This window comes from Merops nubicus, unplaced genomic scaffold (genome assembly GCF_000691845.1).
Source record: "Merops nubicus isolate BGI_N331 unplaced genomic scaffold, ASM69184v1 scaffold9513, whole genome shotgun sequence".
NCBI lineage: Eukaryota > Metazoa > Chordata > Aves > Coraciiformes > Meropidae > Merops > Merops nubicus.
The window spans coordinates 36,496-51,402 of record NW_008600967.1 but is presented as its reverse complement, the minus strand read 5'-3'; the positions used below and the strand labels follow the sequence as shown (position 1 = coordinate 51,402).

The following is a 14,907-nucleotide window of genomic DNA, read 5'->3' as shown; positions in this document are numbered from 1 at the left end:
TTTTGACCCCCTGCCCCAAGCATCCCTGCCTCTCCACATTAACAAATTAAGTTATTAGCTCTTAATGCCTGAAAATCTAGACCTCCTGTGCCAGAGGGTAACAGAGAAGCAAGATTAGGAAGATTTCTTCCAAAGCCTGGCATTTCCAGGCAATGTTTGCAGCTATTCATTCAGCCCAAGAATGTCAAGCCAAGAATGGGCCATGAGAGGAGGAAAAGCCCTGGCACAATTTGCAGTGAAAAAGATCCCTGGGGAACGTGGAAGTGGATGTGTGTACTGCTTCAGGACTTAAGAACTGCAGAAGTCAGGCTGGTCCTGATCAAAATCTTGATTTCTCTGCTCTCCAGCCCTTCAAAAAGGGAAATAAGCATTTTGAGTAGTACATGCTGCACATAAGAGTTTGCAGGATGAAAGTTTACCAGTGGGAAACTGAACACCTAATATTGGTAGTTTTACCCGTGGGGACGATGCTGCAGTGTGCAGGTGAGTGTGCTCTCATCACGGTCCTCACCTGCGATGGACTCACAGGGGCTTGCTCTCATTTAAGCCTGGACTAAAGAGCTCTTCCTTGCAGCTCTAGGGAGTGCCAGAATCAGTCTCCAGGGTAGTAGCCAAGAGAAGGCTAATGGGCACTTGTCTGGGGTTCGAATTTAGGGTACGTCCTTCGAGCAGAGGAAATGTGTGACCTGGCGAGCCGTGGTTTTACAGCTGCCTTCTTATGCTCAACTGCCAAAGGATCAGCTGTCAGCTGGGTTACAGTACTGCTGATTTAAAACTCAAATATGATTGTGTTTTATACCCAAGCTGATTTCCTCCTGATTTTTTTTCCTGCCTTAGTCTGCTAAACTGTGATTTAAGTGGTTTCCAGTGTGTTAAGATTTGTGTGTAGTCTTTGGTTGCTGCAAGTGCATATGGCACAGCTCAGGCATTCAAGATCTCGACAGGTAGAGCTCGACCATGCAGCTCTTGTCAGCAGGCTGAAGCACTGCCATTTCCCTCCCTGCTCATGAGCTGCTCAGACCCTTGGCGCATGGTTACCTCATGTGCCCAGCTTTGCTGTACTGGAGTGTTCTTCCCAGTGATCAAAAGGTTCAAAGACTTCAGTTAAATGAGCCACTGTGGAATGATGTTGTTGTTTTATAAACTCTCTTACAAAAATTGCTCCATCAAAGTGAAGGGGCCCACTATCTACAAGATGTGAGGTTTAATTAAGGATCTCTGAATAGAATTATGAATCTGACTCCAGGTTTCTGCATTTGGAAATTTCCATCATAAAGCATCCCCGTTCATCTACCCATACAGGCACTGAAATATATTGTCAGGTGGTATAAAACTAATCTGACTGAAGGACTTAGAAAGCTTGCTTTTTTATTTTAGATAGAAGTTTCTTATATGCCAATGGTTGCATGAAGAGACTTTATGCTGGGCATAAATTACATCCACTTTAAAATCCTTAGTATTAAGAGGCTGCAGAGATTTTTTATTATAGTGGTTGGTATCTTGTCACAGCATTTGTTTTGCTAGCAGTTCTGGAAAATTCCAATATTGTAAAAGTTAATATGCAGAGAAATCTGGGAAACAATTTTTGCTAGCACTCTGAAATAGGACCTTTCTTTGTATATCACAGAAGTGAAAATTAAGTTAGTTTTGATTCATGCACAAGCATGACTTGTATGTGGTGGAAAATTCATTTATACATTCAGAAGCCAGATCCAAATCAGTGTAAATTAGTCATCTCCTGTTTGCCTCCTTGTGGTTTACACCTGTGAAGGATGTGACCCACAGCATTGGAAATGCTTTCCAGAAATGGGAGATAGATTTGAGGAGAGGCTGCTGCTGAGAGGATTTCTTAGGACACGTGGTGGACGTAGGTGTGTGGTGGTGGGACAAGGATGGTGAGGACCCACCTGCTGCTGCAGGCTCCATGGTATGTCTATGGGAGGGATTTTTAGGGGAAAAGGATACTGGATAGCCTGCTGAGCAACTGGGAAACCTCTCTGTCATCCATAAACACGTGGGACTTGATTCCCCTTTCTGTGGTTTGACCACACTGGTGTGATTTAGCACGTCTGCGACTTCATATTGAAGTCGTCTGCTGCCTGTGACCTTACAGCTTTTACTTGTCAGACGTGGCTGTCCTCCCATCTCCATGTTGCTTGTGCAGCTGAAGAAAGCCATTGTGTTTCCTGGCATGGGTCTCCTCTTCATGTCCTAGCACATGTGGGGACAGAACAACAGGCTTAACGCTGGCACATGCTGCTAGCGTGGCGGTGATGCCAGTGGGAGCCTGGCTGACGGCCTCTCTTTGCCTCTTTTCCCAGGTTGTTGCACTGTCGTCGTGGAGTCTCTTGAGAGATTCAATTTACTATACACTGTCTGTTGTTGCACTCATCGTGGTAAGTTTTTGAAGGTTGTTCTTCTGTGGGAACCCACTTGACTACTGCCACCTGTAAAGAGAACCTCCTAAGGATTCACAGTCGTGTAGCTAAGATCCTAGCTCCAGTGGTTTTGTGCTTTTGCAGTAATGTACTCGTGATCCCCCTGGCTCTGTAGAAAAGCTTGGCTGGTGAGCAGGAGATGCAGGAGCATCCAGAGAGCTGGGGAGAAGCGTGGTGCCACAGTCCAGGCACAGCCACAGGGTGCAGAGCTGAAACCCTGTGCTGCAGACCTACCACCAACACTGGGTGGATGTGTCAGTCAATCCTCTCCTGACAGTGACCCTCACGACTTCCTAAAAAAGTCTAGGTGACCTGTAAGGAGGCAGCATTTGTGCCCAGAGGAGAGAGATTCTTAACAACTACAAAACATTTGTTTTCTCACACATAATTGGGGCACCTCATGTTGAGTGCACACTGGCAGCAAATCCTCTAATGAAGGCTACAGTTTCAGTAGTTCTTAGTGCTGCTCCTGTTCCAGCTTCCATCAAGCTCAGTAAGTCCTCCAAATCTCTCAGAATCAGGCTGACCAGGGAAAAAAAGTGTTAGCACAAGTGTTCAGATAAAGACACTGCTGTGAGTTTAGCATTACCTTTGCAACCAATACCAGAGTCAGGAAATGGAAAAATTGAGTTTCTGGAAACAATTGTTACTTTGTTGTTGTGTTGGTTTTTGGTTTTTTTTTTTTTTTTTTTCTTCCCCCCTGGCCTTGTCTATGCCCCTAAATTCCCTAAGAAAGGAGAGATAACTTCCATATGTAAGCAAGAAGGGAACTTGAGAGTCAGAAGATGAACGCTTTTGTTTCTGAAATTTGCACTGCTTTTATTAATTGCAGTTTCAACAGTATGTTTTGTTTTACCCTTATTCTGCACCTGGCTGTGTACTGTACATATTCTGTAGGTGCTAAGGCCTATGTCCGTCTCATCTCAGAGGGTTTGCCTCAAGCTGTTGGTACTTCTCTTCCCTCTGCTGCAAAGTCAGCCTTTTTGCACCTGAATGTCTCCATTTAAGGGCTGAGGGGAGGTCCCCATGAAGCAGAATTTGTGTTCCCCCTCCCTATCTCTCAGTTTTCCTGGGTAGAGAGATAAACAAAGGAAGGCAGGGGTAAGATCGGCTCAGCACTGATTGGAAGTTAATAAAAATAAATTATATTGTTTAACAGTGAACAAAAAGCAAGAATGGAGGTAGATATATATACAAAGATGGGAGCAATACAAAGTAAACACAAGGTCTATAAACCTCAAATCTCAGATGGCACACGATTTTCTCAGAACTGTGTGGGATCAGGCATGCTGATGCTCCAGCACATCAAGACAAAGAGCAAAAAGGGCAAGAGAGAGAAACTCCCTCTTCTTGCATCTCTTAAAGAGACGGCAGAGGAAGGGGGAGGGAGTATCTGCTTCCCCCTGGGACCCTCCTGGGTCCCAGAGATCACCTGTCCCGCCCCCCCAAGCCTCAAACCACAACACTGTTGAAAAATAACTTTTCTATATAATTATTAGCAATGAACTGCAAAACAATTATTTTTTTATTTTGACAGCTCGACAGTAACCTCAGACCAAAAAGTGTTTCTTAGCAGCAAACCACGCCCGCTAATTGTAATAAATTACGCTGCACGAGTTTGAGGACATCTAGGTGGCATTAGTTTACTCCACGAGAGGCACAGATGTGGGCTGTGCCTGGCATTTAGCCTCCTATGTTTGAATTGAGTGTTTCATTTACTGCTTGGTGGCAGGCAAGCTGAAAATCTGTCGTATCTGTCATCAGTTTTTAAATTCTTTAAGCAAGGCAGGTTTTTTTCGTGGCTTGTTCAGCCTTGTGGTTGTCAGTTGCTTCAGGATGTTGGGAACCATTCTCTGTCTCTGGTATTGTGTCCAGTGCACCCCTGAAATTTCCAGCTATGTATCCCATGGAGTGAGGAATTCATATGGCTCATTGAACAGACATCTCTGTTATCCTTAAGAGTTTTCTCCTATACTTTAGTGCTGCGTAAGCTGCTTTTCATAATAACAGAACTGCGGCAGTCCTTTTCTTTTGTGAGTATACCCCCTAGTATCAAGGTACTGTTTTTTTCCTCTAAGCTTTGGGTTAGCTTCCCTCCAATGTGTGCCTCGTCTTCTGCTCATCAGCTGTGAAGTTCAAGGTCCACAGGCAGCTAAGGCAGCAGGACTGTGCAGGATTCTGGCCGTTAGTGGAGGCTTGAGGGCTTTGCCAGAACTCCCACTTCCATTACAGCGCTGCGTGGTTAATTGTGTGTGGGGAGACGTGGAGCATGTCCCACTTCTATTCAGCATCACCCCACAGAAATCATCATAAATTACTTCTGTTAGAGGAAAACAGAGAAAGGTGGAAGTGAAAATTTTTTGAATGGTTAAAGATTTAGCTCCCAGATGATTTACCAGTCCTTTAATATGCAATATTTTTCCCCAGTTGATGGCAAATGAGGATTTCTCCTTTCAGAATCACTGCATCAGTTTAGGAAGTTTCTCCTCCCATTCACTCACCCAGGGACCCCTGGCTTCACAGTGGCTTGGATATTTCCTATCCTTTTAAGGCAGAATCAAATGTAGGTGGCAGCACATTGTTATTCAAATACTGACTCTCAGCATGCTTGCAGTTCCCCCTTGGTTAGATTTCTGTGTGCCTTAAATTTTAGAAGTCACTTAAGCTCTTCACCATATAGGGATAATTTGCCATATCAGGGCATCAAGACTTTGCTGCGGCTGAAATAAAAATTATCTTTCTTGAGGGATGATATTGCTTGTAGAAGGTTGTTCTCTTAGTATTTTAAACAGCAGCTTGTGGTGGTGTATTATAAATTGCATACCACTGGTGCCTTTGCTAATCATAAATACACCTGAGGAGAAATAGATAAATTTCTGATGTTGAGATTCAGCAGCTTTAAAAAGCTTGATAATCTGCTGGGTGAATCAATGTAACTTTGTTGTCTTCCATTTCTGCTAGCAAAGGAGTTGCAGTGCTGTGGTAATGAGCAGCAGAGCAGCATAAACTCACCTGTTTGGTGCTCCTGGACATTTGATAAGAAAGAGTGAGCTCTAAATCACAGGGATTAGAATTGGATAAATCACATATACCATGCTTACCTTGCCTTGATTCAGCCCAGTAATTTATTTATTTATTTTTAATCTTAAAATAATGTTGTTCCTTTCCTGAGGAGGCTTGCAGAGTGTTGCTGTGAAAGCTTCAGCATCCTTCTGCAGGTGTGGTACAAGAGCTCTCACAGTAGCTGAAGTCTGCTAGTGGTGAAGAAATAATGCCCTGGGCGCAGTTTTCAGCCAGCAAAATGTCACGGCACCTGTGGAGCTGGTGTAAATGTGTGAACCCATTGCCCAGTTGCCCCTGACTAGTGGGCCGGGGGACAAGGCTGTGTCTTGGGCAGGGCACGTGGTGTGCGGGAGAGAGGACGTGCGTAGCCCTGGTGAGAGAAACTGGGCCTGGAGAAATTCAAAGGTTGGGCAGGAGCGCAGTGCCTAAGCAGACCAGAGGGCTTAATCCCATTGCCCTGAGTTGCTCTGTTCCATTCTCAGGTGATGAGCTGTTTTTCACTAATTTCATGTATAACACGCCTATTTTACACCTTTTCTCCACAGTTTATTTATGACGAAAAAGTATCCTGGTAAGTGTATCCCATTTCTTTGTTTTCTGGTTAGACCACAGAAGCTGCAATAGGTAGTAGGGTCCATGTGGAGCAGAGGGGAAAGTTACCAAGTTGTGCAGGTCAGTGCAGGCAGCAGTTTCCTGCCAGGGGAGAAGCTCAGCCCCGGGCTGGCGATGTGCTCAGCAGAGGCTGCCGCCTGCCTGCGTGACAGTGTGCCCGGGGTGTCGGACGCCTGGGGATGCAAAGGGCCACCCAAGCAGTCATAAATAAATGTGTTCCAATATTTGCATTTTTAATAATTTAATTAAAAAAGTCCCAAACTCTTAAGGCAACATTAAAAAAGGCGGTGTTTCGTTTAAAGAAAGAAAAAATATTAATATCCCCATGAACGTGCTTAACTGTACTGTAATAGGTCGGGTAGGCTAGGCGGGCTTCAAACACTTTTAAAAGTGTACTTCTAGTTGTTTTGCTTTGATAGTTTTTTTTTCAGCACCTCTCGGGGCTTGTGGAGTGACAGTGGCAGCTTTGATTTCACTCACAGCCAGTATTATTTAGATTACAAGCACTAGGGGGAGTCAGGCTCTTTGGGTTGCGTGTTTTCTTAAACTTGTTCTCACTGGGGGATTTATGTGTAATTTCAAAGAAGGATTTCTGAAACACTGACTTCTGCAATGGCTTGTTTTGCTTTGTTTTTCTAACTTAAATTGACTTAAGGCCCAATTGTATTTGACTGTGCCCTTCGGTTACAACACATCAATGCGGAAGCTGAGTGTTGAACTGCCAGAAGCAGGAAATGAGGTGTTGACATGGTTGATGGAATGTCTCCAAATCCTTAAAAAGAAAATGACCTGTGAGTTTTAGTACATAGCGCTCTGGTAATGGATGATTTCCACAAGGAGTAGAAGCTTGCTGTGGGGAGCTAGGTAGAATACTGTCTTTAGTCACTTGTTCTTAGCTGGTGAGTTGATTTGGTCAAGTAAAACCAAAGCAGAAGTCAAGAAAACAAAGGAGGTATCACACGTGTGTGTGAGTCATTTCTTTATGCATCCCCTTTTCTAGAGGTGTAAGACAGCGCAAGCATCCAGCCTTTCCAAGTCTGTGGCATGACAGCTGGGGACATGGTTGAGCTCAGGCAGCTGATGGCCGTGCCCTGCTCTGAGGTATTTTCTGTGTCTCTCTTGTTTGCAGGTGGGAGTCCTTAGTCTTAGTGCTGATGTACATCATCTACATCGTCATCATGAAGTAAGTCCAGCATGCGCTCGGCTTGCTCAGGTTGCAGGGCTCCCTGCTCCCGTGCCATTCCAGAGCTTGCCAAAGTAACTGGAGAGATCTGCAGGGCTTCCACTGCACCACCCAACCTGTGTGGCAGCAGCACCTCCAGCAGCAGGGGTTAAAGCACCTGGCCTTTTTGTGTACCCATCTGTTACTTATCCTGATGAGGCAGGAAGGGGCTGCTTATCCCCAAAGTACAGATCTGAGGATCGGACATCTAAAGGTAGATGGTGCTGTGTGAACTGACGAAGGCTCACGCAGCAGGTCTGTGACAGAGCAGAGGACCAAATCTATCTCCAGTTGCTACCCAAGCAGCCTCTTCTGACATCATCTTAGCATCCCAACTCAGAAATAAACATGTGGGAGATTCGATCTACCTTTTATGGGTGCAGAACTCCACAGCAATTTATTCTCGCTTGCTTGGAGACCCATAATAAAACTACAGCGCAGTCAACATTGATTTTCTGAGCATCTGAGCTGTGTTGCACTCAAGTTCATGCTAGCAAAGCTACTCTATTCTGCTGCTTGGTTCCCCTCCTCCTGCCGTGTTTTTAAAAGCCAATATAAAGGAAACCCAGATTTAAACTGGAACATTCAACAAAACCTACCAGCTGCCAAGCACACCAGTGACCTTGTCTCAACAAGTAAGAGTAGAGATTTGTTTTGAAATGATGAACAGAGTAAATATTGTCAAAGCAGTTCTCAGTGAGAACAGCAAAACAACCAGGCTGGGATGAAGGGAACACGAGTCAGAATTTATCTCACTTCTCATAATTAGAAACTTTTTCTATAACATGGAGGGTAGCTTCACCCTTGCAACAATCCTCTGACCAGCAAAACAGAGTTGTAATCTCTGAATCTACAATGTGGAGTTGTTTTGTTTGTTTTTTTGTTTTGTTTTGTTTGTTCGTTTGTTTTTGGTTTTTTTTGTTTGTTTTTGTTTTTTTTTATTCTGAAAGCAATGCTGTAGTGTGAACAGATATTTCAGACCTGTTTGGATATAGCTGGGGAGGTTGTTGGCCTGATGAGGGACCTTGGCCAGGTGTTCACAGTGGTCTGCCCTTGCCATCGACTGTCATGGCGAGGTCCTCGGCTTGTGTTTGGGTCAGTTCCTGGCTACTCTAAATGAAATAAGAAATAAATATTTTAATTTTTTTTTACTCCCAAAGTTGAGATGGAACATAACATATGGTCTTGTGTTTCTGTGGTAGGTCTTCTCAGGTAAAACAGCACTCATGCTCCAGTGTTATGATGTGATAAAAAAATCAGTTTTGATGATGACAAGAAACCATATTTGCTCTACAGAATATTAATGACGCATCATACATAAACACCTGTCATTCAAGATTCATGTCTTGTATCTTTCATAGCCTTCTGGGTATGGAGGGGTTGCATTGTGTACAATGGAATTGCAGCTCTGGCATACTGTGGCTGGATTTCCTTAAAACGAGAGGGGGATTTCTTCCCTCCTTGAGCTGGATCGCAAAGGATATGAGTCCAGGAAAGGAAGAGTGTCAAGAAAACCACATAGAAACAGCAAAGGTACATCTAGAGTGTGTTTCATTTATGCAGGTACAACTCAACCATACATCACTGCTTTGAAAGGAGGACAAAAAACTCTGCGAACATGGTCAATGGTTTAGCAAATAACACGGAAATGGACGATAACAGCAACTGCGATGCCACAGTGGTATTACTAAAGAAAGGTAACTGTTCCAGTAAGTCACCCTGCTTGCTTGCATAGTTATGCATGTTTACAAGTTTTTCCTCTAGACCTGTGGTGTGGGCTGCTTCTGTCTCCTTGAAATGGGTGGGGAGGTGGACCTTTTGTAACCCCCATGCCCAGATGGCCATGGCTCCTGTGCCTGGGGGCACGGTATGGTGCCCCCAGCCACCACATCCTTTGCCTCTGGAGGCAGCTCAGGCCTCTTCTGGGTAATTCTTGCTGCTGGACAAGTGCCTCACTTGAAAGGACTCCTCCAGCTTCAAGCCTAACTTGCCCGGGGCTACTTATTTAGAGTGTGGCAGCCATGCTGTTAAAAGTCCTCCTATGGGCACTGTTACTTTGCACTGAAGATGGTTATTTACATCTAGTAAATGAAACAGAGTGAAATTTAATTTATCTGAAATTTGACTCCGTTCCAAAGTGGCATAAACCGAGGGAGGAAAAAAGCACTACTTACGCTGGCATCCACTTCCTCCCCAGTGAAGGGAGAGCAGGGACTCCGTGTTGGTCTGGGTACTGTGCTCTTACTGTGCGTGCTGTCTTGAACGTGGACAACTTTTCTGTGTAAAAAATCTTAAAGTGGATTTCACTTTGGCTGAAATTTGCTCCCATTTGACTTTAGTCATGATCACATATAAAAATTACTGTATTTCTTCAGCTTAAAAAAAAATTCAGCTGCTCTGTAGCTCAGCAGCAGTAGCTCGATGTGCGCACTTGCAAACATGTGCTAAGTTGTATTTACAGAGAATAATTCTATAACCTTTGCAACAGTCAGAAAGCATGTGCAGTAACTACTTGGAATTTATATTCACCTGTCCTCGGGAATAAAAACTCCTGCCCCACAGTCTTGGGTTTAACTTGAGAAGGAGCTCTTTCTTGTTGAAAGCAGTCCTTTCTTTAGTCTCTGACTCAGATGGGCTGCCCTTTTTGGTTTGCTGGGCTGAAAAAACATTAACAAAAATAGGTCTCTTTTCCTACAAACAGAAACACGTAGTCTGTGTGCAGTAAGCATCTAAATGTGAAATGTGGAGAGCCTTATTTGCTGACATCAAACCCTTTGAGTCCGGCAGAGGCCAGCTATCATGTTACTGCCTTGTTGCTGAGGCAAGGCTTTTGTGAGTGCTGTGCACTTTGATTTGGGGAAGTTGCTTTTATGGGAACAGCTTTTCTTAGCCTGGGGCTCTCAACAGTGAAACTGTGCTGGCAAGGTGACCACACTCTGTACGAGTCAAGCCAGACTGGTAAAACTCAGTAAACAGAAGCTCAGGCCTTAGTCATCTAGGTTTGCTCGGTGGCCTCAGGGTTACGCACAAACTTGGCAGTGCTGACTGTGGGATTTGGGTTAAATCTCCCCAGAATGTGTTTTTGCATGACAAAGTTCAGCTGTTGGGTTTTGTGTTTTTGTTTTGGACACTTCCGGTTACTCAAACTGGCTGAGGAAGGAAGACAAAAGGATGGCTTTATTTTCTTACAGGTTGTTCCTGTATGTACTTGTCAGTGGGCCACTGGAGGCCCAGACAAGTGAGTGGCACTGCTGTGCACAGCAGCCAGCAGCACAGGTTGGCAAACAGCACCCATTGCAACAGGTTGCCTGAGGGTTTCATACACTACTCTCTGTTTTCTGAGGGCTTTTCTGAACAGAGAACCAAAAGGAATCAGGCCAAAAGGTTTCTCTGTTTGGGGAATTTCTCCCAAGTGTCTTACAGGAAATGCCAGTATGGAAGAAGTCACAAGGAAAAGCTGTCTGGCTGTTTTGGGTTTTTTTTAGTATGGAGGATCCCACTTATCTACCTCAATCCATGGAAACCGCAGTCAGAAGGAAAAGTGACACTGAGGTTGAGGAGATACTCTTCTGTAAGACTAACAGTGATGGTAGTATAAATAGTAATGCCATAAAATATTTGCTGGTGTTCAGCACTGAGTTTAATAAACCAAAGCAGAGATGTGTCGGGGAAGACCTCTGCTTTCCCTGCTGCTGAGTCCCAGTCCTAGCCCAGAATTCACAGCCTGAGTGCAGAAAGGACAGACATGGGCACTGTGCCCCCCCGAGGCAACGGGCATTGGAGCAAGGTTCAAGTACCTCTCCCTGTCTCCTTGTTCCTTTGCTCGTGCACCGTGCATCGCGCCCCATGGCCTGGCACGAGCTGGTGCTGCCATGAGCAGCATGTCCCAGCTGTGAGATGCGAGCCCAGGATGCAGGAATCTGCTTTTCAATTTGCACTGGTACCCTGCAGGGACAATTTCCTCACTCCTGTGTCCCCTTAATGGTGAGTGAAGCCAGTAGCCTCAGAGAAGTGCAGGTTATAGTGGTGGAATTCATGCAGCTTCACTGCAGCAGTGTTTCTGCCTTTGTGGCATAGCTGCTGTGGAATCAGCAATCTGTCTAACGCAGGCCTGTGATGAACTGTGCAGAGCAGGCTCAATTCTCTGCAGTGTTTGTGAGTGGAGGTACCTTGCTGGCCATTTATTTAAAGACAGAAACATAAGACGGAAATTAAGGATAGAGGAGTCATATTTTGAATGGCAGTAGCTGAAGGAAAGGTTCTTACAAAGGACTTCTGGAACCCACAGGTTTATTATTCCGAGAGCCGGGCAGGGCAGAGAAGCAGACTGCTGGAAGAAGACCTCAATTTCTCTTTGTTCCTTGGCTGCAGGAAATTTCCACCGTAAAGCCTCAGTGATTATGGTGGATGAGCTGCTGTCTGCCTACCCACACCAGCTTTCATTTTCTGAGGCTGGGCTCCGGATCATGATAACCAGCCACTTCCCTCCCAAAACTCGTCTCTCCATGGCCAGCCGCATGTTAATCAATGAGGTATGTCTTTTATCTCCCTGGCCCCCGCTTCTCCTTCTGGATTTGCCTTTTCCTGTAGCACTGTCTGGGTCAAAATGGAACTCTTGTGTTTCTTCTGGATCCCTGGTAGCATTTTCCTGGATTTTATCCTTCTGACACTGACTTTACTCAACTATCCCTTGTTATCTGTCCCCATGGGGATTTTAACAGAGCAAGTTTCAAGTCATTACATGGTTATGTTATCTGTAGCTGTTGCTCACAGGATGTGCCCCTGCCTTGATCCGACATGAGTATCACTTGCACTTATTTAATAATAAGGTACTCCACTGAGTCTGCACTTAGTCTAGGAGTACTCCTGGAGTCAATCCCACAGCCACTGGTCCTTCTCTTATAGACGTTTCATGTGTGAAATTTACTCTAGTCATCTGCAAGCAAGCCTCACTTTATAACTGATCAAAATTGATCTATTTTGCTTTAAAGGCAAACTCTTAAAGAGCTCTGCACATCTTTCTTTTCTCCGTTCCTCCCGTTCTCTTTAAAAAAAGTAAGTTTTAAAAAATTCTGTCTTTCAGCAAGACTTTGTGGTTCTGTTTACAGAGACAAAGGCTGATCAACAGCAGGACTTACACCAATGGTGAGTCAGAAGTAGCGATCAAAATACCTATCAAGCATGTGGTTGAGAATGGAACAGGCCCCAGCAACTCTGCTGAACGAGGTGTGAATGGTGCTCGGCGGGACGAAGACGTGGCTGAGGCTGGAAATGAGACAGAAAATGAGAATGAGGACAACGAGAACAATGAAAATGATGAGGAAGAGGAAGAAGATGATGACGACGATGACCATGAAGGGCCATACACGCCTTTTGACCTACCAGGTAAGAAGCTTCTGGGTTTGTGTTGTTCCAGAAAGCAAAACTCGATTTGGGTGTGCCAGAAAGCATCGCAGACATGTTGAGGTAGACATCTCTCTGAGAGCTCCCATCAGCCTGCACCTTGCAGTGTAGTTCCTGGTCACAGTTAAAAGATGAGAGGAACTGGGAAACAGCAGGAACTTCTCAGGATGCAGACTCTTGGGCTTGGACATGCCTCTGCTGCAGCTCGTATGTTGGCCCAGCACTGCTGTTGCAGTCAAGGGTGGAGAAGCAGCAATCTCCACAGGGTGGTTCCTGCCCCACAAACCTGGGTCACCCTCTGGAGAGACACGTTTCGGTCTGCTGACTGTGGAAGAGGCTGCGGATAGTGGGACTGCTGGCAAGGTGCTGAACGCAGTCAGACCTGTCTGCATCTAGGCATTACCTTTGCTGGAAAATGAGGTGCCTTGGTGGTAAAGTGTAGTGCAAGTGGTGGCAAGGTGGTGGTGGTGCTGATGTGGAGTGGAGACAAAAGAAGGTCCTGGGTGGGTGCTTCTGCTCCCTGCTGTTATCTGTGCACAGCCACAGTGTCTTACCACTCTTTCTGGAGGGCTTAGTAAGTCACAACAGCTACATGATGTGTGAGGAACCACTTGTGCCTTGGGTTGCTGAGCACTGTGCCTGCAGGATGGAGGTCTGTTGACTGAGTCCCTCTGACCCCATTGGGGCTCTATTCCTGGGATGATTATAATTTAGCCCCACGCTACCTTTCACTCACTGTTGCCGCGGGTGGCAAGGTCTGCTGTGTTGCAGACAAGCCAGAATACTGAAGGGGCTGGTGCTGCCCTTTATGGGTGAGATACGGTTTTGGGAACTGCTGTTCAGATCTCCTCACTCAAACAGTGTAGCAGTAGTTCAAGAGAGGAAAATAATGAACCTTGAAGAGAGTAATTTCAATGTCCTCTGGACCATGACACTAGATTCATCATATGGGAAAGGTTGGCATTGGCCTCTGGAGATCTCTGGTTCAAACCTCTGCTCAGAGCAGGTTGCCCAAGGCTTTGTCCAGTTGAGTTTTGATAATGTATAAGGACAGAGCTCTCACTGTCTTTTTGGGTACCCATTCTAATGTTTTACTGTCCTCGTGATGGGGGGGAGGGGGGAAAAAACAGCACAACTTATGGTAGCATCTATTCTGAATTTCCCTTATTGCAAATTGAGTCTATTGGCTCTTACAATTTCCTTGTGTATTTCTGTGATGGGACGGACTCCACCTTTTCTGTACCCTCCCATTGGGTGGTTGAAGATGGATCAGATCTCTTTCCAGAACTTATTTTTTATATGGTACCTGTAGGAACTTGAGCCAAGGAGGGTAGTGGCTGTGCTCTGACCCATTGCTTAACAAACTCTCATGGAGGCCCTTCATACTCCTTCCCTGTGACCCTCTCTGCCATCACACTGTGACCTTCTGAACAAGGGGTGTCTTGTCATTGTCTGTTTGGACAGTAGTTAGGCTGAGGTGTCTCTAGCATCTTGCTTGTTGATATTGACAAAATAATTACATTCTGGACTAAAGCAAGTTAGAATTGTGATTGTTTCCCTCTTGTTGTTTTACAGCTGGCAAGATAGAGATCTTGAAGTGGCTCTTCACGTGGCCATTGAGTTTTGTCCTGTACTTCACAGTGCCCAACTGTAGCAAACCCCACTTGGAGAAATGGTTCATGGTTACCTTTGCTTCTTCTACCCTCTGGATTGCAGCTTTCTCCTACATGATGGTGTGGATGGTATGTACCAGCTAAAGCAGAAACCACAGCCTGGGTGATGCAACAGCAGTGGGTTTTGTCAGCTTAGAGAGATGCGTAGGAAGTTCTACATGCTTGATTTTTTAGGTAAGAAACTAAGTGTGCTTCCACTTCTGCTAAACCCGTCCACACTCAGAGAAGAAAATTAGGAACCAGTAGCCAAGGCCTTTACACCTGAGTCAGAGCTGGATTAGTTACACCTAGATTCTTTAACGTGGGAAAAAAGTACACTTGCAGCAGTTTGACACTCCCTTGTCATGCAGGGCAGTGTAAAGAGGCCCTGATGCTAGTAAGAATCTGGCCTAAATAACTTTTCCTTTTCTTGGAGCAAGCAAGCTTGAGAAACAGAGTGTGACTAATAACACTTTGAACTCTACATGAACAAAAACATGAGACTCAGCCAAATTCT

The 14,907-nt window shown here is 45.2% G+C and overlaps 1 protein-coding gene across 1 annotated transcript in view; it reads left to right on the top strand.

The window, feature by feature from the left end:
- SLC24A3 (solute carrier family 24 (sodium/potassium/calcium exchanger), member 3) overlaps positions 1-14,907 on the top strand; it is a gene marked incomplete at its 5' end in the record, with an annotated part of 57,939 nt that overhangs the window by 27,307 nt on the left and 15,725 nt on the right. The window contains 7 exons of the mRNA XM_008937844.1: positions 2,322-2,396; positions 6,047-6,072; positions 7,243-7,296; positions 8,899-9,032; positions 11,707-11,867; positions 12,444-12,720; positions 14,314-14,480. Coding sequence (XP_008936092.1) covers positions 2,322-2,396; positions 6,047-6,072; positions 7,243-7,296; positions 8,899-9,032; positions 11,707-11,867; positions 12,444-12,720; positions 14,314-14,480 — 894 coding nt within the window. The remainder of the gene's footprint in view (positions 1-2,321; positions 2,397-6,046; positions 6,073-7,242; positions 7,297-8,898; positions 9,033-11,706; positions 11,868-12,443; positions 12,721-14,313; positions 14,481-14,907) is intronic.